This window comes from Coregonus lavaretus (assembly GCF_964263955.1).
Source record: "Coregonus lavaretus genome assembly, chromosome: 28".
Classification (NCBI taxonomy): Eukaryota; Metazoa; Chordata; class Actinopteri; order Salmoniformes; family Salmonidae; genus Coregonus; species Coregonus lavaretus.
Genome location: NC_140015.1, coordinates 31,415,810 through 31,440,697, shown reverse-complemented (window position 1 = coordinate 31,440,697; position 24,888 = coordinate 31,415,810). Strand labels below are relative to the sequence as shown.

The following is a 24,888-nucleotide window of genomic DNA, read 5'->3' as shown; positions in this document are numbered from 1 at the left end:
CTCATCAAACATGGCCAAACACAAACACACTCGAGACGCACACACACACACACACAATTATAGGCTTTTCCATAGCTTAGTCTTTAAATCGTCCAGAGAGAGGAACTGAATGGAGAGCTTTCATACCAGAGGCCTCGACAACATGTCACACTGCTCTAAACAGGCTACTATTGCCCAATGTTTGGGGGGAAAACATACATGTCTTAGCTCTGGGTAGGTGGGAGAGATTAATTAGTAGGTCTTCTCTGTTATAATGGGCTGTATTCAGGAGGGAAAGTGTTCAGTCCCATTTCACAGCAGTGGCAGGTCTTGGAAAGCAAGTCACTACAAGTGTTGACTTGAATAATGTGGCATATAGGGTTCAGGGATGGTGTGGATGTAAAAATAGAATGCAGCCTTCAGAAAGGATGGGATATGTCATGGTCTTACCAAGATGGCAGCGTGCAATACAGCTCAATACATTACTGCATAGCTTCACAATGCAGACCAATGAATGACAGTCAATGTCGGCAAAAAAAACATCCGTTGCTTACAGGTAACTTCAGTCATATAGATACCAGGCTTAATCAGAACCAGATCAGCTAGTGAATTAATACAATTTAACACTTTAATGTTAAGTTTGTCATGGAAGAATACTGTATATAGATACTGATCTGAAAATAAGATCAGATGAGAGACTGAAGTTAAAGTAACAATCATAAGGAGAGCGTGTGTGCATTTACACGCGTGTATCCGTCCATGTTTGTGTGTGGAGTGTGTGTGTCTCCCTTAGGGTCTCTGAAGGGTTCCTGTCGGTCTCCCCCTCCTCTCCTCAGCGTGTTGAGCTGAGCTGCCATACTGAGCGGAGGGCCTCAGAGGGGAGGTGGAGATGATCAGGCTTAATTAACACTGATTAAATATGGGGCTGTAGTTTCAAGGAACAGCTCTCTCCCAGGTCTCCTGATAAATCATATAGAGGTCTAAAAGGCAGGACAACTCAACTGTGCTTAACACTTCGCTCTGACTACTGTATATTGAAATTGAAATATACTTTTATTCAACAATTTAAAACATTTTAAAAATGCACTATGCAGATATCGCTCCACCATTTCCTGGTTGCTAAAATTCTAATAGTTTGCCTAATTTCAGTTTGTGACAAAACAAGCAAGTATAGTGTAGAGACTCATTGTACCATTTCAAACGCTGTGAAATAAATTTTCCATAACCCTAAATAATTTTTTTTCTGCTGTTTGAAGCTGGTGTACAAAACCGACAGTAAAATACGCAAAAACTAAACATAAGAACGGGAAGCATAGAAATAGTGCACATAGAACAGGTCTATCGCCTCTTAGACTTGCTTTCAATGAGAATGACAGATCTATAACACACATTTCTATGTGAATTTGTTCAGGTCACCCAAAACGTTACATATTGCAGCTTTAAGGCGTTGTGTGTGTGTGTGTGTGTGTGTGTGCACCCAACATGGAGGCCTGACAGACCGGATGAGGGCACAGGGATTGGAGCAGGTTCAGGTTAGCAAGACAGGTGATTTTTCTTTCACACACCATTTCCACATCATAAAACATTGGTGGAATGGACTGGACAGTAGCTGCAGCTGGTGGCTGGGAGAGAGAGAGACCTGTTCAGAGGTGGAACTCAGTCGCTCTCACACACACACACACGTAGGAGAGTGTGTGAACGTGTCAGTGTTATAAAACTGACCTAATGAGAGAGGTCCAACTGGCCCACTGCGTCCCCTATTCCAGTAACCCAACTCCTCTGCCTGACTGCCCAGTTTCCTACACTCCCCTGCTATTTTACCTGCCCACTCAACCCTGCCTGTCCACCCCATACATCATCCCACCACAACTCACTCTGCAGCCAGGGCTACCCTTACACCCAGCCTGCTCGCTTCAACGTACACGTACACAGTTTTAGATTAATGTCTTCCTGAAGGTAGTGTGGGTTATGGAGTGGTTGCTGGAAGTGTTGGCTTTGGCTTGGACAACCCCGGAGCAGGAATTAACATGGATAACCGGGATCCCGGGACTGTCCCAGGAACACTTCACATTTCCCGAAAGAATAAAATGACAAAACCCGGGAAATTAGCCTACAACATTTTCCCCCAATGTCGCACTAATGCAATTCCACAAAATACACAATATGCGCAGCAGCAGATTAGCAAAAAAATACTTCACAAAGTCGCCATGAATTCAAAGCACACACATAATTGACACTGGGGGTCTGCACACGCTGCCCGAATGCATTTAATAAACCCTAAAGGAAATCTCTACAGTAGGCTTCAGCCTATAAAATAACGTGTGCCTCTTTGCGACTCTTCAGACAGTCACACATTTCACAGGCCTATGCACAATTCACTACATAGGTATCTCTGTCACAGAAATGAAGTCTGTTACCAATTCAGAGGCATGAGAGAAAATTATATATTATCCTGTCCTAGAGCCTAGGCTATTTTCCTATCCAGTCCCAATCCCACTGAAACCTAAAATCCTGACTGAAAATTCCTAACTTTATTTTGTAATCCATAGGTTGCATTATCAAATCATGTCTCTCGCCTATGCATGTCAAAATACCGCTAGAACATCTCCCCCGCTTCTTTGCGCTGTCTCGTAATTGCTGCCCATATGAGAGCGTCGGTAGAGAATCAACAAACGTAGATACAGATATTTTTTAAACAGAGTTGGTCCCCATTAAGTTCACTTGATATTTAAACTATTTCCACTCATCTCCCTGTTATTGGTGAGCTGATCTGCTATCTGTATAATCCTTGATTTTGCCAAATATAGGAGTTATTCTGTCATTCGTTGAAGGAGGTTATCTAGCAAGCTTAGCAACTTTAGTCATTTGACTTTTGTTTGACTGCCGTTACTAAGTTTGTATGAATCGACAACGCTATACTCCGGGTGCGCTCTGTGTCGAGATAGCCTACTGCTGAAATGCGCTCAATTAATTGAGAAACATGATAACGCTCTGAATTTATGAACAGCCTGTTTCGCAATTCACAACAATGTCATTGGCGATCAAAGCTAGTTACTCTATCATTAATAAATATCTGTTTAATTTGCTCTGAAATCTTTACATAGTGGCGCAGCCAAGCTGACAAGGTGGCACAGCACCCCTCTTTTTGGGGGAGAACCCTGGCATAGTGACCATATCTTGGTTTTAAATGCTTTAAAATGGGCACTTCCGATTTTTGCAGTATTTCCCAGGACTCTCGGGATAAATCTTAATTATTCCCGGTATTGAAACTTGGTAGATTTTCTGGAAAATATTAATCCCTACCCCGGAGTGTGTGTGTGTGTGTGTGTGTGTGTGTGTGTGTGTGTGTGTGTGTGTGTGTGAGTGAGAGAGAGAGAGACTAACATAAACAGGCATCTATCACTATGTGATGCCCAATGACAGCTCTCATACACAGCATGCAGTCTCTGTCCTATATCAGTCATATGTATAGTTCACATCACATATGTGATTTGCGAGCCATTCTACTGCACTGTTGGAGCTAGTAACATAAGCATTTCGCTGCACCTGCTAATCTGTGTACGCGACCAATAAACTTTGATCTGATACAGCTACATACCAGAGGAGGCTGGTGGGAGGAGCTATAGGAGGACGGCTCATTGTAATGGTTGTAATGGAATAAATGGAATGAGTCAAATGTGGTTTCCATATGTTTGATACCGTTCCATTATTCCATTCCACCCATTACAATGAGCCCATCCTCCTGTAGTTCCTCCCACCAGCCTCCTCTGCTACATACAACCCCAACAACACATACATCAGCTCTAACCCAAACATACTCCTAAACAATACAGCGTAAACAACTGAATGCCTCCCTTCCCTCTGTTCTGTGATTGGCTAATATCTATCTCCACTGTATTTATTGTCATAGCGTTTAGCCGCTAAAGAGACAACATGACAGCGACGGCAGCTGCGGCGTGTGGAATAAATAAATTCCCTCCGGATTACACTGCAATTTATATGCTGTGTGTGTGTATGCTCCCCCCCCTCCCCCTACTCCTCCTTAATCCATCCATCCATCCATCCCTCCCTCTCATCCTTCAAGGTCCGGGTATGTATCCCTATGTTACACTATCCCCTCATCATGCAGTGCCAGGGAGAAAATGCCTCCACATGGGTGATGGTAGGGTAGACAGGGAGGTCTGGGCCTGGAGTCTGATGGGGTGGGGGCATGCTACCTGCCACAGAGAGGAGATATTCAGCCATGGTTGTGTTGTAACACTAGATGGTAGAGGTGGTAGGAACTAAGGCATGGCTGTGTTGTAACACTAGATGGTAGAGGTGGTAGAAACTAAGGCATGGCTGTGTTGTAACACTAGATGGTAGAGGTGGTAGAAACTAAGGAATGGCTGTGTTGTAACACTAGATGGTAGAGGTGGTAGAAACTAAGGAATGGCTGTGTTGTAACACTAGATGGTAGAGGTGGTAGGAACTAAGGCATGGCTGTGTTGTAACACTAGATGGTAGAGGTGGTAGAAACTAAGGCATGGCTGTGTTGTAACACTAGATGGTAGAGGTGGTAGAAACTAAGGAATGGCTGTGTTGTAACACTAGATGGTAGAGGTGGTAGAAACTAAGGCATGGCTGTGTTGTAACACTAGATGGTAGAGGTGGTAGAAACTAAGGCATGGCTGTGTTGTAACACTAGATGGTAGAGGTGGTAGAAACTAAGGCATGGCTGTGTTGTAACACTAGATGGTAGAGGTGGTAGAAACTAAGGAATGGCTGTGTTGTAACACTAGATGGTAGAGGTGGTAGAAACTAAGGCATGGCTGTGTTGTAACACTAGATGGTAGAGGTGGTAGAAACTAAGGCATGGCTGTGTTGTAACACTAGATGGTAGAGGTGGTAGAAACTAAGGCATGGCTGTGTTGTAACACTAGATGGTAGAGGTGGTAGAAACTAAGGCATGGCTGTGTTGTAACACTAGATGGTAGAGGTGGTAGAATACCTCTCTATCTCTATAGAGACAGATAGAAATGGCTATGAAACAGAACAGGCCTGAATGGAGAGAGGCTGATGAGCTGTAACTAGGCCACAGCCAGGAAGACACTGTAGAGAGGTAGGAGACGATCACCAATGGGAATACGTGCTGCTTTCACACTAGGGACTGGCTGATGGAAACCATACATAAGGACATGTGTGTTTGTGTGTACTTGTCAACTTTTCTATGTGACAGTCTAGACCCCTTCAAACTAATCTCTGGACCTCAAAGCCAGTTCCCCTGCATTTGTTCATTGTTTGGGACACCAGTTGTGTGCAATTAATTATCAGGTAGAACAGAAAACCAGCAGGCTCCGGACCTCGTAGGGTAAGAGTTGAATACCCCTGTTTTATACATATGCACATGTGATTGTACTAATGTATTCATAGAAGTGTGTTGACCTATGCATTGATGCGTTTATAACTGTGTTTGTGCGTGTGCCTATGTTACATACAAAGCCCCAGTGGGGGTCGGTGAAGCAGAGGGAACTTATTTATATGCATGAATGTACTGTATGCCTGAGCCGTGTATGTACGTGTGTGTGCGCACATGTGATTTTTATGTTGATCTAGATGCGCACTGCTTACTGTATGTGTAAACTGTAGGTGTGTATGCCACAGAGGGGGTTGGTGAGGCTCTTTTGTTAGTTGTCTGAAAAACTCAGCTGCAATATGCTGCCAACAACCCAGCAGACAGGAAACTAGTGTGTTCTCCCTCTCACACTACTCTCTCTGTTTCTTTCATGTACTTTGGTCCTGCAGTCTCTTTCCTTCAGACCCTTTCTTTCACTTTTGTCATTTCCTTAGAATTCTGAGGAATATGATTGTGACAAGCCAGGAGAATTTCCTTCTGCCTTTTTCAACCCAATCTCTCTCTTCCCCCATCCACCCCATATATATTATCCTTCTCCCTCCCTCTCTCTCTGACCCAGGTTGGGCCTCCCCATTCCAACCACAGTGGAATGGAAACATGCTAACAAAGCTAACTAACCCAGATTACCTGCTAACTGGATGGAAACAGGATAACAAAGCTAACTGGATGGAAACAGGATAACAAAGCTAACTGGATGGAAACAGGATAACAAAGCTAACTGGATGGAAACAGGATAACAAAGCCAACTGGATGGAAACAGGATAACAAAGCTAACTGGATGGAAACAGGATAACAAAGCCAACTGGATGGAAACAGGATAACAAAGCTAACTAAGCCAGATTACTGCTCATTAGTGCAGCTCAGCACCACAGACAGGCTCCAGTAGATACAGTCCTGCAGCCTACTATGCCCTGTAGGGTTATTACACCAAGATGTCCCTTCATCTTGACCTTTTAACCACCCACTTCCCCAACCTCCTGTTAAGTGCTAGAAAGCCGTTACAGGACCATTAACAGATGCCCTAATGAGCATTCCTAGCGACTATCCCTCAAAACATAAGCCCCACCCGGCCCCATCTGGCCAGTCACCCCCACATAACAGGTCCTCTCCCTCTCTCCAGTCCTTCTCTCTCACTCATTAAGAGCTTTGGCACAGAGGGAAGCGAGAGAGAGAGGATGTGTTCTATCTACAGTGCTCTGGGTTCAATTCACTTCAAAACCCTGCCAGCTAAGCGCACACTGTGCATACGCTCTCACTTTTTTTTGCTCAGACTGTCGTTCTCCATCCCTCTCTCTCTCTCTCTCCTCCCCCTCTCTTTTCAATCCACTTTCAGCTCTGTCAGTCAGTCATGTTAAGGTAATAGGAGGTAGGATTGGTGCAGAAAGTTGGAAAAGATGATGAAAACAACTCACCTTTGGTTTTCTGTTCAGTGACCTGGAAAGAAAGAGGAAGAATATATTAGCAACATATTTTTTCTTGCTGAGTTCATGCAAAAACATAGCAAGTACAAGGTGCTACAGATGAAAATGAGCTGGCTGGATAAATCTGGCACATTTACAGAAATGTTGGTCAATGTGTAGGCCTATTGTCCCTGTTAAATATGCATAATAAAGAAAAAAGTCCTAACTGAAGTACGTGTTTTATGTCAATCTAAAATAACATTAAAACATTTTAATCAACAGGTCTCCTCCCTCGGAGTTAGCCTGCTAGCGTTAGCCTGCTACTGGGCTGGCTGCCTGCACTTCAACCTTGCTCTGACTGAAGCCAGCCCATTCCATTGGAACAGAATGTTCAGGGGAATGTTCTTGTTAGCCTATTGTAATGCTAAATGTTTTATGTTCTTCCCTCCACCGGCTGAGCTCAGGGGCTGTTGCCTGGTGGGTCATGTGGTTTAGTTAGCCAGAGAGTGAAATAAGAGGCAGACAAAACATGCACACACACACATATGTACAGTGGCGTATGCAGGAACACACACACACATGTTGGCCAGCTCCCCCCTTCAGCTCTGCTTTCCTCAACCTCACAGGAGGCTGCATGTGATAAAGAGAGAAGCAGCATGACACGTTAGCCTGTTTAGCCAACGGAGTGGAATGGGATCACTTACTGACACAGTTCAGAGCAGAGAGAGAGAGGGAGCGAGGGAGGGTGAAAGAGAGAGAGGGAGCGAGGGAGGGTGAAAGAGAGAGAGGGAGCGAGGGAGGGTGAAAGAGAGAGAGGAAGTGAGGGGCGAGGGAGGGTGAAAGAGAGCGTGAGCGAGGGAGGGTGAAAGAGAGGAAGAGAGCAGGGCACAGTGTAGAGGCTGATATCATCATCTTGCTTTGTGTAAAGCTACACCATTAAAAACAGGGGATGGTGCTTTTATGAGGTAGTACGATAGTGTGTGTCCAAACAACAACAACAACAACGATATGACGTCACACCTTTTTCTGAGCAGCTTCCTTCTTTTTCTTTTCTTCTTGCTTTCTCTTATTCTTTTCTTCCATCAAATGGTTCTGGTCTCGTGTTCCCTGCTTCTTCTCTCGGCTGGAACAGAGGATCAAAAGACAGACATGTTTTACCACGCGGTTGCTAGGGAGATGAGGGCCCTGTCTGCACGTGAACACCTGGAATCTCCCCGTCCCATAAATTCCATTCTGAAGCAGAGAGTTATAACTAACTGCAGCTCTTTACTGAGGGCATGTACAGACAATATAAACACCATTGAGAGATCGACCTGCGTGTGTGTGTGTGTGTGTGGTGTGTGTGGCTTGGGTTCTATTGGCTCAGGCTGGCTTGTGTGGATGACTTGTGTGGTCTGGAAACTATTAGGAGGCATTGGGGTGCTGGTGGAGGTCAGAGCTGTGGTCCTCTTAGTGTTACTGAAACCCTTGAGATGAGGCCCCATTCTTCAAACTACAGACATCCAGCCAGTACCTACCGCCACCTCCAAGACAACCCAGAATCAGTAGGCTGAGTAAGGCTGTGTCTCAAAATTTACCCTGTTATTCACAATACAGTGCACTGCTTTTGACCGGCTGCCTGACATCTCTATGACCTGTATAGAATGGCCCAGGTAAAGTGAGGCACAGCCACACTCAGTACTAACTGCCACTCCCCAGATCCCTCAGAGTACTGCATCTTACCTGGTAGGTACCCAGCTCTCAGAGACAAAAGCCTGCCAAGCCTCCACTCCACACACATGCTCCAAAGCCATAAAAAAAAACGACCTGACATTTCCACATCCTTTCACAAGCAGCAAGCTGTTCCAGAGGCGATTCGGGTATGGTTACGTCCCAAATGGCACCCTATTCCCTATATAGTGCAGGCTCTGGTCAAAAGTAGTGCACTGAGCCTGCACTATATAGGGAATAGGGTGTCATTTGGGACGAATCCCAATCCTATATTTAGCCTTAATAAGCCTAAGCATTTTCTCTTTTCACTTAAAAAGCTCCGGCATTTAAGGACAGAGACGGGATAATTATAACTGCATGGAAAAATACATAAATTGGAATCCGGTTTCCTTGAACCGGAGATGAGAAATTGCACATAAAAATGTAAGCCAAGCATGTGCTGCAACGCCGTGCCATCGCCTGGCAACAAGAGCTCCCGTGGCCTGATGTGTGTGCAGCCAGTTTGAGAGGTGGTGGCCCTTAAGCACTGATCCAGAGTCAGTTAGGTTTTTAGAATTCTCATGTCTAACCTCACTACGTCCTTTGCTAAAAGGGACATTACTCCCTGAAGTATCCAGCTAAACCACTGCACAGTGCACTGCATATTAGTCACCGGTCTTCAGGGCATCAGGGTTGACAGTCTCTAGAAAGACCAAATTTGATTAGTTGAATCAGGTGTGCCTTTGTTGGAATTCAACATGTCTGGAGGAAAGGTTTGAGAAACATGACTAGCCTATAAAAACTACTATCGTAACCAACACAGTCTGCTCCTCTTCTTCCATTAGGATACAATTTAAACAGAAGGCAAAGAAGGAAGCTGAAGCACAATAAGACTAGTCTACCACAGACTGCAATACAACAGGAGGCTCAGTTGCTCACGCAGACAATTAGCAACTAAGCTAAATCAACTAACCTGATAAGTGTGTAGGCTGGCTAATGTCTCAAAGAAGTCACAATCAAAACACGCCGTATCTCACATATCCACGTAGGCATGCGCTGATTGGCCGGCCAATGGGCTAACCAGCCAATCTGAGGCTAATCTTGGCTTTGGTCCTCTTAACACTTCACCAGGAGTTCCCTCACAGTATGGGCAACAGACTAGCTTGGAACAGAGCTGAGTGCTCCATGCATCTCCATGTTTTAAGTGAAACACTTGACTAGCCATTAGCCGCTGCAGCATTCTCTAAATTGGCCTATTTGGTTCCAAAGTGCAGCAGTAGGAAAGAACAGAGCTATTAATAGGCAACTCCCATCATCTGGCTGTTCTTAGGGTTGAAGACCTGAGATTATGTGGATGGAAATTAGCCTCAGAACTCTGATGTGCTACCATAGCCAACCCATTAGATCAAGAAATATTAATTTTTGGGGGGCCCATAGCCCAGCTATAAAGCCTAGCTACAGCTGCTGGCTAAATTTAGCCAGTCTCCATTCAACATTGATGTACTGTGCTAGTGTCACATAGTACGAGAGGAATGGAGTGATGCCCCAGTTGATCTAAACTGCTGTCTGTCTGTCTGCCTAGGCACTGGCTGAGCCGGAGAACATAGACCTAGGCTACACATACTGGAAACTGTCCAGAATCATTTCTGTTAAGGATCAGTTGGTCCTTGTGTAAGAAGACAACCCTGGGAAGAGGACCATGAAACAAGGCCTTTTGTTTTTTTTAAACTAAATATTACAATTGCAATTTGACGTGGGTCAAAGATCAAATTACTTGGATGAACTGTTGGAATCATAGAAAGATAATTACTTATATTAAAAAGCAAAGTTGAAAGCAGCATCGTTCTTGACTGCATTTGACCTAACAGAACAGCACGCAAACATATAGTATCTCTAACAGCGAGGAGGAGGAAATGTGCTGCTTGAGTGACGGGGCGGCGCATGGTGTGTGGGAAGCCGTTGCAAGAGCGAAAAAAAACGTACTTTACACTCGGCTGAGATGTCTTTCAAACTATCGCATGTGATATGAATCTTGCCAATATCGCGATTTCGATTTGAATCCGATTAATTGTGCAGCCCTAGTGTGTGTGTGTGTGTGTGTGTGTGCGCATGCGTCTAGGGAGATGGATTCCCAAGCAATGCCATCCTAAGGTACCGAAATGACAGACATTGAACAATTTTTTATTTTATTTTTTACTGTCAGAGGCTTGAATGACTGACATGGACATTGAGGCAGTGCCAGCCAGCAGTCAGTTTGGAGCAGGAAGACAGTGATTGACAAGCTGAATGAACACCCTTGAGCTCGATGCTGCTGGTGAGGTAAACCCCTTACAACAATGGTGCTGGATGGTTTAACCGCTAAAACACAACAAGCGGATTAGAGAGGTGATGTCTATTAAACCAGACGGCTTCTGGGAACAAAGGAAGGGAACAAAGACGGACAAAAGGCAATCAGAGAGAGAGGAGAGGAAGGATAGTCCAATAAAAAGCAGGGGTAATGGTACGATAGGGGTGGGGAGGTGGGTGGTGCAGGTTGCTTTTTATATCCAGCCATTCTGGTGTATGTGAGAACACATAAAAGGAAGGGGGGGGGGGTGCAAAGAGGGTGATGAGACCGAGGGGCTGTGTGTGAGAGTGTGTGCGGTGGGGGGGAAGGGGGCTTGCTAGATGATAGTCACTGGGCACAGCGCCAGGAATGCCAGCACTGCAAGACAAACAAGAGCGAGGCTGAGCCCCCGGGAGAACGCTTGCTTGCTAGCAACCGCAATAGCGGAATCTGACTGCAGCCTCTCTGCGCTGCACGATCGTACTTTAGGAAGACGGACCGCACTTCCCAAAACGCTCCGGAAAACGAGATCTGACGTGCCACATTTGAGACCTCCGGGTATCCCAAAACACTGCTTAAAATTCTCCATCCATCCGCCAAAACAAAGACAGTTAAGTAAAAAAAAATCTGAGAAACCAGGCCTGGTATTCATAGCGGACTTTGAAAAGGCTTTTGATAAAGTACGACTGGAATTGATATATAAATACCTGGAATATTTCAATTTTGGAGAATCTCTTATACAATGCGTTAAAGTTATGTATAGTAATTATATGAGCAAAAAATATTCAATTTTATTTGGAATGGCAAGCCAGACCAAATTAAACGGGCCTATTTATATAATGAATATGAATTCGGAGTGCAGAAACGATTAAACATTTAAGCATTAGACCTCTCACTAAAGGCTTCAATCATACAAAAACTATACTTAAATCCGAACCGGTACTCTAGCAGCTTAGTAAGAAATGTCTCAGCCCGTGTTCAAGAATGGCCTTTTTCCCTTTATTCAGAATTCAATCTCTCACTTTCAGTTATTTGAAAATGAAATAATCTCCAAAATATCGCTATTAAAAAAAAGAAAAAGCCATAGAAATTTGGTTGCATCCACTAGAAAAAACTGAACAAATATTACAACAAATATTATGGTTAAAATATACTAATTTTTGGGAGCAGAAAAAATGTAAAACGGTATAATCTTTGTAAATGATATAAATAGGACTGGTGGAGTTGTCCCACATGCAGTTAACAAAAATATATGGAAATGTCTGCTCTATCCAAAATTACAACCAACCAATTGCAGCATTACCGCAAAAATGGAAGAGGCAAGTGGAAGGGGGAGAAAGTAAGGAACTTGTCTGTCAGCCCTGCAATAAAGAAAATTGTGATTTAAAAAAAAAGTATACCAGTTTCATTTAAAGACCAAAAAATTGACAGCTGTGCCATGCTGATTGCAAAATAGTTGGGAAGAGATTTTCAATGTACCGTTTCCATAGCACATGGTTTATGAACTGATACACAAAAACGACACCGGATTGAAAAGGTAGTTTTTCTATTTGCAACCAATTGAACGTTATATATACACAGTGGGGAGAACAAGTATTTGATACACTGCCGATTTTGCAGGTTTTCCTACTTACAAAGCATGTAGAGGTCTGTCATTTTTATCATAGGTACACTTCAACTGGGAGAGACAGAATCTAAAACAAAAATCCAGAAAATCACATTGTATGAATTTTAAGTAATTAATTTGCATTTTATTGCATGACATACAGTGGGGAAAAAAAGTATTTAGTCAGCCACCAATTGTGCAAGTTCTCCCACTTAAAAAGATGAGAGAGGCCTGTAATTTTCATCATAGGTACACGTCAACTATGACAGACAAATTGAGAAAGAAAAATCCAGAAAATCACATTGTAGGATTTTTAATGAATTTATTTGCAAATTATGGTGGAAAATAAGTATTTGGTCAATAACAAAAGTTTCTCAATACTTTGTTATATACCCTTTGTTGGCAATGACACAGGTCAAACGTTTTCTGTAAGTCTTCACAAGGTTTTCACATACTGTTGCTGGTATTTTTTGCCCATTTCTCCATGCAGATCTCCTCTAGAGAAGTGATGTTTCAGGGCTGTCGCTGGGCAACACAGACTTTCAACTCCCTCCAAAGATTTTCTATGGGGTTGAGATCTGGAGACTGGCTAGGCCACTCCAGGACCTTGAAATGCTTCTTACGAAGCCACTCCTTCGTTGCCCGGGCGGTATGTTTGGGATCATTGTCATGCTGAAAGACCCAGCCACGTTTCATATTCAATGCCCTTGCTGATGGAAGGAGGTTTTCACTCAAAATCTCACGATACATGGCCCCATTCATTCTTTCCTTTACACGGATCAGTCGTCCTGGTCCCTTTGCAGAAAAACAGCCCCAAAGCATGATGTTTCCACCCCCATGCTTCACAGTAGGTATGGTGTTCTTTGGATGCAACTCAGCATTCTTTGTCCTCCAAACACAACGAGTTGAGTTTTTACCAAAAAGTTATATTTTGGTTTCATCTGACCATATGACATTCTCCCAATCCTCTTCTGGATCATCCAAATGCACTCTAGCAAACTTCAGACGGGCCTGGACATGTACTGGCTTAAGCAGGGGGACACGTCTGGCACTGCAGGATTTGAGTCCCTGGCGGCGTAGTGTGTTACTGATGGTAGGCTTTGTTACTTTGGTCCCAGCTCTCTGCAGGTCATTCACTAGGTCCCCCCGTGTGGTTCTGGGATTTTTGCTCACCGTTCTTGTGATCATTTTGACCCCACGGGGTGAGATCTTGCGTGGAGCCCCAGATCGATGGAGATTATCAGTGGTCTTGTATGTCTTCCATTTCCTAATAATTGCTCCCATAGTTGATTTCTTCAAACCAAGCTGCTTACCTATTGCAGATTCAGTCTTCCCAGCCTGGTGCAGGTCTACAATTTTGTTTCTGGTGTCCTTTGACAGCTCTTTGGTCTTGGCCATAGTGGAGTTTGGAGTGTGACTGTTTGAGGTTGTGGACAGGTGTCTTTTATACTGATAACAAGTTCAAACAGGTGCCATTAATACAGGTAACGAGTGGAGGACAGAGGAGCCTCTTAAAGAAGAAGTTACAGGTCTGTGAGAGCCAGAAATCTTGCTTGTTTGTTTGTAGGTGACCAAATACTTATTTTCCACCATAATTTGCAAATAAATTCATTAAAAATCCTACAATGTGATTTTCAGGATTTTTTTCTCTCAATTTGTCTGTCATCGTTGACGTGTACCTATGATGAAAATTACAGGCCTCTCTCATCTTTTTAAGTGGGAGAACTTGCACAATTGGCGGCTGACTAAATACTTTTTTCCCCCACTGTAAGTATTTGATACATCAGAAAAGCATGACTTAATGGTGTGAGTGGCCTAGCCAGTCTCCAGACCTGAACCCAATAGAAAATCTTTGGAGGGAGCTGAAAGTCCGTATTGCCCAGCGACAGCCCCGAAACCTGAAGGATCTGGAGAAGGTCTGTATGGAGGAGTGGGCCAAAAACCCTGCTGCAGTGTGTGCAAACCTGGTCAAGACCTACAGGAAACATATGATCTCTGTAATTGCAAACAACGGTTTCTGTACCAAATATTAAGTTCTGCTTTTCTGATGTATCAAATACTTATGTCATGCAATAAAATGCAAATGAATTACTTAAAAATCATACAAATGTGATTTTCTGGATTTTTGTTTTAGATTCTGTCTCTCACAGTTGAAGTGTACCTATGATAACAATTACAGACCTCTACATGCTTTGTAAGTAGGAAAACCTGCAAAATCGGCAGTGTATCAAATACTTGTTCTCCCCACTGTATGCAGCATTGAAGGTCCCCAAGAACACAGTGGCCTCCATTCTTAAATGGAAGACGTTTGGAACCACCAAGACTCTTCCTAGAGCTGGCCGCAGGGCCAAACTGAGCAATCGGGGGAGAAGGGCCTTGGTCAGGGAGGTGACCAAGAACCCAATGGTCACTCTGACAGAGCCCCAGAGTTCCTCTGTGGAGATGGAAGAAACATCCAGAAGGACAACCATCTCTGCAGTACTCCACCAATGAGGCCTTTATGGTAGAGTGGTCAGACGGAAGCCACTCCTCAGTAAAAAGGCACATGACAGCCCGCTTGGAGTTGCCAAAAGGCACCTAAAGGACTCTCAGAACATGAGAAACAAGATTCTCTGGTCTGATGAAACCAAGATTGAACTCTTTGGCCTGAATGCCAAGCGTCACGTCTGGAGGAAACCTGGCACCATCATTACGGTGAAGCATGGTGGTGGCAGCATCATGCTGTTGGGATGTTTTTCAATGGCAGGGACTGGGAGACTAGTCAGGATCAAGGGAGCACGTCTCTGAATATCCTTGAGTGGCCCAGCCAGAGCCCAGACTTGAACCCGATCGAACATCTCTGGAGACCTGAAAATAGCGGTGCATCGACGCTCCCCATCCAACCTGACAGAGCTTGAGAGGATCTGCATAGAAGAATGGGAGAAACTCTCCAAATACAGGTGTGCCAAGCTTGTAGCGTCATACCCAAGAAGACTTGAGGCTGTAATCGCTGCCAAATGTGCTTCAACAAAGAGCTGAGTAAAGGGTCTGAATACCTATGTAAACGTGATATTACCATTTTATTTTTTTGCAAACATTTCTACCCGTTTTTGCTTTGTCATTATGGGTTATTGTGCGTCGATTGATGAGGGGGAAAAAACAATTTGATCAATTTTAGAATAAGGCTGTAAAGTAAGAAAATTTGGAAAAAGTCAAGGGGTCTGAATACTTTCCGAAGGCACTGTATATATAACAAAAATATAAACAGAACATATAAAAGTGGTTGTACCATGTTTCATAAGCTGAAATAAAATATCCCAGAAATTGTCCATACGCAGAAAAAGCTTATTTCTCTTAATTTTTTGGTAGAAATTTGTTTACATCCCTGTTAGTGAGCATTTCTCCTTTGCCAAGATAATCCATCCACTTAACAGGTGTGGCATATCAAGAAGCTGATTAAACATGATCATTACACAGGTGCACGTTGTGCTGGGGACAATAAAAGGCCACTCTAAAATGTGCAGTTTCGTCACATAACACAATGCCACAGATGTGTCAAGTCTTGACGGAGCATGCAATTGGCATGCTGACTGCAGGAATGTCCACCTGAGTTGTTACCAGATAATTGAATGTTCATTTCTCTACCATAAGCCGTTTTAGAGAATTTGGCAGTACATCCAACTGGCCTCACAACCGCAGACCACGTGTAACCAAGCCAGCCTAGGACCTCCACATCCGGCTTCTTCCCCTGCGGGATCGTCTGAAACCAGCCACCCGGACAGCTGATGAAACAGAGGAGTATTTCTGTCTGTAATAAAGCCCTTTTGTGGGGAAAAACTCATTCTGATTGGCTGGGCCACCCATGGCAGCGCCCCTGCCCGGTCACGTGAAATCTATAGATCAGGGCCTAATGAATTTATTTATACTGACCAATTTCCATGTATGAACTGTAACTCAGTAAAATAATTGAAATTGTTGTGTTTATATTTTTGTTCTATATATATATATAAATAAAACAATATACAGGGGATTGGAAATGATGCAGACAATTACATTGACAGAAGCCACAATCTATTTACAACATTAAAGCTGATCAACCCCTTAAGAAAAACACACAGAAAAACCGTTACGTTAAGCCAAAACATGTAGATTTATGTAAGGAAGGAGAAAAATACCAACTGGGTAATAGTTGACGATATTCCTCTAACATAGCGAAGAGGATCTCCTTCTTCAAAGAACTGGAAGCTATTCTCCATGATGTCATGCTAATACTCTGGCCAGGGCTGATCCACAAGGACAGGAGATTTTTCATACGTTACACTCCTCCTGGCACTAAGCAGGCCTCCAGAAATAACATCTATGGATCGGCTCCAACGATAGTTGAAGTTCCCAATGACTTTCATCCTCTCCGTCAGTAACCGGAGCAGCCGTTTTACGAGACCGGTCAAACAATTTATTGCTCCAATAGATCACAGAACGTCCCCAACAAAAGGAGTTATTAGACTCCAATCATGTAGCACTTGCTCTGTTTCCACATTCATCTTTATAAAAAGCCATTATCCAGCAGTTCTGAAGAGTGAAAGGGCTGTACGTGAGGGGAAACTCACGTAGCAAGAAGACTAAATTAAGACCGATCAACGTAATAAATGCTGTCTGTGCAGGGCTGGAGAGTCAGCAAAGAGTTTTACTGAAGCAGGTAAAGAAGAACTCGGTGTGTAAATTCAGTAAAACACCTTGCTAGACTTCCTGAATGTTCAACTGATGAGCTAACTGCCATTAACCTGTTCAATGGCCCTCTTTGACCAAGTAGCCCAGTCCTGCATTTCTTAGCGTAAAAATATATATAAATAATAATAATAATAATAATAATAATAATAATAATAATAATTCAGAATAAAATGAACATACAAGGCTAAAGGATCTAGAGTAGTTTGGAGGACTGACACTAGACTTGGGAGGGACTGACACTAGACTTGGGAGGGACTGACACTAGGCTTGGGAGGGACTGACACTAGACTTGGGAGGGACTGACACTAGGCTTGGGAGGGACTGACACTAGGCTTGGGAGGGACTGACACTAGGCTTGGGAGGGACTGACACTAGGCTTGGGAGGGACTGACACTAGGCTTGGGAGGGACTGACACTAGGCTTGGGAGGGACTGACACTAGGCTTGGGAAGGACTGACACTAGGCTTGGGAGGGACTGACACTAGGCTTGGGAGGGACTGACACTAGGCTTGGGAGGGACTGACACTAGGCTTGGGAGGGACTGACACTAGGCTTGGGAGGGACTGACACTAGGCTTGGGAGGGACTGACACTAGGCTTGGGAGGGACTGACACTAGGCTTGGGAGGGACTGACACTAGGCTTGGGAGGGACTGACACTAGGCTTGGGAGGGACTGACACTAGGCTTGGGAGGGACTGACACTAGGCTTGGGAGGGACTGACACTAGGCTTGGGAGGGACTGACACTAGGCTTGGGAGGGACTGACACTAGGCTTGGGAGGGACTGACACTAGGCTTGGGAGGGACTGACACTAGGCTTGGGAGGGACTGACACTAGGCTTGGGAGGGACTGACACTAGGCTTGGGAGGCTGGTAGATAGAGTGGAATCAGTGGATGACTCACCAATTGGTCACCTCAAGTGGGCCTCTCTTCAGAAGTCTACGAGACCAGAACGCCAAGCCTTCAGTCAGACCTCAGGGGGACAAACCCTACTGTTCACTAAAAGGCCTTTCAATAATCTCCCTTTTGCATAATTTAGACCTACTTGGAGGATGACAAAAGTATTCTGCCCCAGAGCTCAGTCCCTCTGGGAGGTAACATACGTTAGCAGAGAGAAAAGCACCGGCGCCAGCTTCATGGCTCGTTAAACCTGGCCTAACGTTTACCAACAGGGTGCCATTGAGTGAGTGGTGCCCGTAATAGGGCAAAAGTTTTTACGGGCACCACTCACTCAAAAGTCAATGATGACATTATAAGGGGAATGAGTTGTTTATAAGGAAACAGAAGGATTGTGCTTTAGAGGTAGGCTAGGTCTAGTCTACATCTTATCAAAAGAGATGGCGTCCATTCCGTTTCAAGTCTGGAAGCTTAGTTAGGAGGATGAACGTCCATATCCATTTATGAATTCACTAGGATATCTTGGAGAATATCTCAGTGTGGCTTGTAGATGGTGATATTTCCATTGCCAGCTTGCATAACTCTTTGAATTTGCAGTTATAAAATCACTAGGATACCTCCCACTGAGATCGATGTTTAATCTAGAACAGAGAAATTCTAATTGTGGGAATTGGGGTTCCTTCCCAGACTGATATTTCCCTTGCAAGTTTGCACAACTTTTTGAATTTGCAGTTCACATTGACTGTGAGAGCTGAATGCAAATGACATAATCTACTACAAGGCTATCTGTCAAATCAAAACAGACTGGCTGTCGAGTGCTTAGTTACACTAGCATATGAAACCCACGTGACAAAAAACGGAAGGTCCACTCTTTTAGATCAATGAAAAGATGTTCAATAGAGCTGAGCTAATGACTAGTTAGCTACAGAGGAGGCTGTGGATCAAGGCTTTTCCTCACTTAGGCATACACTATACTTCATATTCAGCCTAGTACATCCACTTGTACGGCACTCAATTATCGGGAATGAATTTGCCTTTCTGGCTGCTTGGAGAACGCCTGAGGACCAAACTGCTAAGTTGGGACTAGGAGAGTGATACGCTTTAGTTATGCTGATCTGTGCTTCGATCACTTTGTACTTATTCAGACCTGATTAATAACAGCTTTGGAATCTTCTGACAGTTCTTGAGTTGTTGATATTGGTGTGTTGTTCTTCTAGGCCTTAGCCTGACAAATCTCTGAGGGGCAGATCAGGGAATCATTTCAGACTATCAACAATGCTAACTTGTAAGAAGTCGAGCCAATCAAAACCATTACCTCAGAGATCCTGTCCTGGTTAGCCAATAGTGTGGCTTGCAAAGTCAAAACATGTAAACCTATCTCTGAGAAACAGTTTGACATCAGAGCATTTCACAAAGAGCAAGGTTTGTCATTTCAACTTCACATTTTCCAGTTTTTCCAGCCTCTGCTAAGCAAAGGCAAACAACCACCCTATGAGCCAAACTGCCACAAAAACCTCAACCTAGCTATCAGGCCACTGTGTGCATGCCCGGCTGAGGAGAGTCTATCTGAATGCAGGCCTAAGACCTGATCTGTATAGTAATCGGAGCATTAAGTGGACTCGTTTTGTTATCATGCGCCTCCCCGTGAATACACAGCCCCTTTCACAGGCCCCTGACGGGGGCCCTGACCCTGTGATGGGAGCAAACGCCCCCCATCCTCTTTTCCAGAGCCAAATTAAGGACTGCAGCACATTAGCTGTCCAGGGGGCCCCCCCAAGGTTCATATCAAGCATATCTCAATGTGTTTCGCTACCCTCTTCTGTGTATGTGTGTATGTGTGGGGTCGATGTCAAGTGACTGTGAAGACAGTGTAATGACAGAGATTTCACAGGGATAAGGGGATACAGGAAAATAAAATGTGTTTCAATTAAAGAGATTATGACGTCTTGACAGTTCATCAATGGATCCAACTGTAGAAGAAAACAGCGCATGGTGTCATGGAGTCCCTCTCTCTTGAAATAACGGTACGGGACATCTTCCTATAAACACATCTAGGGATGGGTGTTGACTAGCATAAGATAGACCCATCAGATGTGTTAAAGCAGTTTATCTATTTACACAAATAACCCTGTGCTTGTATTTGTCTCTATTCAAATAAACCATAAATAAATAAAATAGGCCAAATAAACAAAGCCAATAAACGAACCTTCCTCTGGACCGCGTCCAACTCTGGCAACATGGCCCATCTTTCAGTCAGGCATGCCCCTTCCTCTCTGGGAGACAGACAGACTCATGCCAGGGCAGCCCACCACTGCCATTATGACTGCATGCCCGGAGCAGGAGGCAGTTACCACCAACAATAAATGTGCATTTAAATCAGAGGAAGCAAAAGGAGGCAAGCGTTCACTAGTCGCTACCCTGACAAATCAACAACCAGCAGAGACCTGGCAGGCTGAAGCAGAGAACCAAGCTTGAAAGTGTGGACCCAGGTTCAGCCATGTCTGTTTGGTTAGACTAGAGAGAGATTTGAATGGCTGTGTTCTGGCCACACATGGGCCAAATGTCATGTCTAGATGGCTTGTCAAATTTGACAAAATACATTTATTTGCATTTTAGCTAACCCTAACCCTTTTCCTAACCTTAACCTAATTCTCCTAACCTGCTACATTAATTATCCTAACCTGCTACAAAAAGTCAATTTTCACAAAAACTGAGTATACCACCTCAGTCACCGGCTTCATCAATAAGTGCATCGACGATGTCGTCCCCACAGTGAACGTACCTACATATCCCAACCAGAAGCCATGGATTACAGGCAACATCCGCAGCGAGCTAAAGGCTAGAGCTGCCGCTTTCAAGGAGCGGGACACTAATCCGGACGCACCCTAAGAAATCTCGCTATGCCCTCAGATGAACCATCAAACAGGCAAAGCGTCACTACAGGACTAAGATTGAATCCTACTACACCGGCTCTGACGCTCGTCGGATGTGGCAGGGCTTGCAAACTATTACAGACTACAAAGGGAAACCCAGCTGCGAGCTGCCGAGTGACGCAAGTCTACCAGATGGGTTAAATGCCTTTTATGCTCTCTTCGAGGCAAGCAACACTGAAGCATGCATGAGAGTACCAGCTGTTCCGGACGACTGTGTGATCACGCTCTCCGTAGCCTATGTGAGCAAGACCTTTAAACAGGTCATCATTCACAAGGCCGCGGGGCCAGTCGGATTACCAGGACGTGTACTCAGAGTATGTGCGGACCAACTGGCAAGTGTCTTCACTGACATTTTCAACCTCTCCCTGACCGAGTCTGTAATGCCTACATGTTTCAAGCAGACCCTGTCCCCAAGAAAGCCAAGGTAACCTGCCTAAATGACTCCCACCCCGTAGCACTCATGTCGGTAGCCATGAAGTGCTTTGAAAGGCTGGTCATGGCTCACATCAACACAATCATCCCGGAATGCCTAGACCCACTCCAATTCGCATACCGCCCCAACAGATCCACAGATGACGCAATCTCAATCGCACTCCACACTGCCCTTTCCCACCTGGACAAAAGGAACACCTATGTGAGAATGCTGTTCATTGACTACAGCGCAGCGTTCAAGACCATAGTGCCCACAAAGCTCATCACTAAGGTAAGGACCCTGGGACTAAGGACTCTGCAACTGGATCCTGGACTTCCTGACAGGCCGCCCCCAGGTGGTAAGGGTAGGCAACAACACATCTGCCACACTGATCCTCAACACGGGGGCCCCTCATGGGTGCGTGCTAAGTCCCCTCCTGTACTCCCTGTTCACCCACGACTGCGTGGCCAAGCACGACTCCAACACCATCATTAAGTTTGCTGACGACAACGGTGGTAGGCTTGATCACCGACAATGATGAGACAGCCTATAGGGAGGGGATCAGAGACCTGGCAGTGTGGTGCCAGGACAACAACCTCTCCCTCAACGTGAGCAAGACAAAGGAGCTGAGCGTGGACTTCAGGAAAAGGAGGGCCGAACACGCCCCCATTCACATCGACAGGGCTGTAGTGGAGCGGGTCGAGAGTCAAGTTCCTTGGTGTCCACATCACCAACAAACTATCATGGTCCAAACACACCAAGACAGTCGTGAAGAGGGCACGACGACGCCTTTTCCCCTTAAGGAGACTGAAAAGATTTGGCATGGGTCCCCAGATCCTCAAAAAGTTCTATAGCTGCACCATCGAGAGCATCCTGACCGGTTGCATCACCGCCTGGTAAGGCAACTGCTCAGCATCCGACCGGAAGGCGCTACAGAGGGTAGTGTGTACGGCCCAGTACATCACTGGGGCCAAGCTTCCTGCCATCCAGGACCTATATACTAGGCGGTGTCAGAGGAAGGTCCAAAAGATTGTTTCATTTTCTTAACTCTATTTCTTGAACTGCATTGTTGGTTAAGGGCTTGTAAGTAAGCATTTCACGGTAAGGTCTACACCTCTTATACTCTGCGCATGTGACAAATAAAATGTGATTTGATTCTAGACAACTCCAGGGCCAAAGCAGTTAACCAGAAGTGCCATGAGAATGGGAAAGGATCCAAGATGGACTTCCAAACCACTCTAATCTCAAATGTGTATAACCTCAAAGATTGCACCCATAATTGCTTGGCTGATTTGTTTAACCACCCCCATTACTGTACCTGTCATTGGACAGTAGCCCTGCTTGTGACCCCAACCAGCTAATTTTTGTATCTGTATTTGACTACATTGTCTATTTTATCACCACAGCAGTACCGAATGCCTACCTGCTTACTCTAGAATAGATCTATGTGCTTAGCATTTAAAACACATATGCCACTCGGCACACGCATGTGGGATGTTGTTGAAGCATATTAAGGTTTTCATTGGCCAATGCAAATGTCACTGTCAAAGTTGCATCTTCCTAGCTATATTGGTAATTTCCCGCCCAGTGTGCATTATATGTTTGTATTTCAGATCTCTTTTGTTTTATTATATAAATAACAAAAATGGAGGTTATTCCAATGAAATTATTTAATAAAATCAACAAGACTTTCGTAGTCAAATTTTAAAAATTGCCAACAACGTTGCAATGCTCAAACATGAAGAAGGCATGAGGCACTGTTTTGATACATTGATGCTGTTTATCAATCCGCAGCTGCAGCCGCATATCAGGGGCGCGTTGTTTGGCTGCGGGGATTTAAATATTTATCAGAATAAATCATGTTAAAGATTAGAAAATACAATACTTCTTACCTTATTTCCTATTGTGGGCTTTAGTGAATTTGAATTCAATTTGAGGTGTAACTTGCATGAAAATAATCGATGTTCTGTCCTTGATCCCCGTATGACAGACCAAGAATTCGGTCGCAGCAAGAAGCTACAGTAGCAATGCAATACAGATAGCTATCTGTGGTCCTAACCGTTTGGCCAAGTTTTAGGTTCAAAACTTGTTTTCTAGTGTCGAATTTAATTGCAAACAACCATTAACCCAAAGCAAATGTTGATTATCTCGAAAACAATGTGAAATAGAGCAAGTGTCAGAGAAGAATAAATGGTAGCAAAGTGCGATATTTAAGCAAACAAGCTAGTTAATGTCAAACAAGCTAAAGTATATCGGTGCAACTTGTCTAACTTTTCAGCTAAATATAAACTGAACACCATATGCAATTTCAGTAGCCTACCTTGTCTTTGATGAGGTGACATTTTTAAAGTGCAAAAACAATAGAATGATTTACAGCACGCGACTATGAATCGCTTGCAAATAGAGGAATCCAAGAGAGCAAATTATTGCAAAATCCAGTATTTGGAGAGTGTGTATTTCCAAGATATCCATTAAAAAATCGTCGATGATAATTCCTACCATTCAGTGGGCTTTCGTTAGTGGTGCCTCTGCAGCCATTTTGTTCAAACTAGCGATAGCAGCAGCTCGCGACGCTTCAATCCGAGGTAAAACAGGACGTGCCTCTGTCCCTAGCGACTGGCCACGTGACCTCCAATAACAAACTGGTCCCACTCAAAAAGGCTCCCCATGCTCCGCCTCGCCGTTTCCATGACAACTACAGTCTGGCCAACATCTCTACCTCCTTGTTTCCTTGTCCCCCCCCCCCTCTTTTTTCTGACTTCAAATCAAATCAAATCAAATTGTATTGGTCACATGCGCCGAATACAACAGGTGCAGACATCACAGTGAAATGCTTACTTACAGCCCTTAACCAACAGTGCATTTATTTTTTACAAAAAAAGTAAAAATAAAACAACAACAAAAAAAGTGTTGAGAGAAAAAAGAGCAGAAGTAAAATAAAGTGACAGTAGGGAGGCTATATATACAGGGGGGTACCGTTGCAGAGTCAATGTGCGGGGGCACCGGCTAGTTGAGGTAGTTGAGGTAATATGTACATGTGGGTAGAGTTAAAGTGACTATGCATAAATAATTAACAGAGTAGCAGCAGCGTAAAAAGGATGGGGTGGGGGGGCAGTGCAAATAGTCCGGGTAGCCATGATTAGCTGTTCAGGAGTCTTATGGCTTGGGGGTAGAAGCTGTTGAGAAGTCTTTTGGACCTAGACTTGGCACTCCGGTACCGCTTGCCGTGCGGTAGCAGAGAGAACAGTCTATGACTAGGGTGGCTGGAGTCTTTGACAATTTTGAGAGCCTTCCTCTGACACCGCCTGGTATAGAGGTCCTGGATGGCAGGAAGCTTGGCCCCAGTGATGTACTGGGCCATACGCACTACCCTCTGTAGTGCCTTGCGGTCGGAGGCCAAGCAGTTGCCATACCAGGCGGTGATGCAACCAGTCAGGATGCTCTCGATGGTGCAGCTGTAGAATTTTTTGAGGATCTGAGGACCCATGCCAAATCTTTTCAGTCTCCTGAGGAGGAATAGGCTTTGTCGTGCCCTCTTCACGAC

General features: G+C 44.4%; 1 protein-coding gene across 1 annotated transcript in view; it reads right to left on the bottom strand.

Annotated features, from left to right (window-relative positions):
- Positions 1–23,871, bottom strand: part of LOC311103433 (trinucleotide repeat-containing gene 6C protein-like) — a 71,605-nt gene extending 47,734 nt beyond the window's left edge. The window contains exons 1-3 of the mRNA XM_084144999.1: positions 23,665–23,871; positions 7,795–7,897; positions 6,787–6,808 (exon numbers count right to left, since the gene is read on the bottom strand). Of these exons, the coding sequence (XP_084001125.1) occupies positions 6,787–6,808; positions 7,795–7,857 (85 nt within the window). The 5' untranslated portion in view covers positions 7,858–7,897; positions 23,665–23,871. The remainder of the gene's footprint in view (positions 1–6,786; positions 6,809–7,794; positions 7,898–23,664) is intronic.
- Between the last annotated feature and the right edge of the window lie 1,017 nt (positions 23,872–24,888).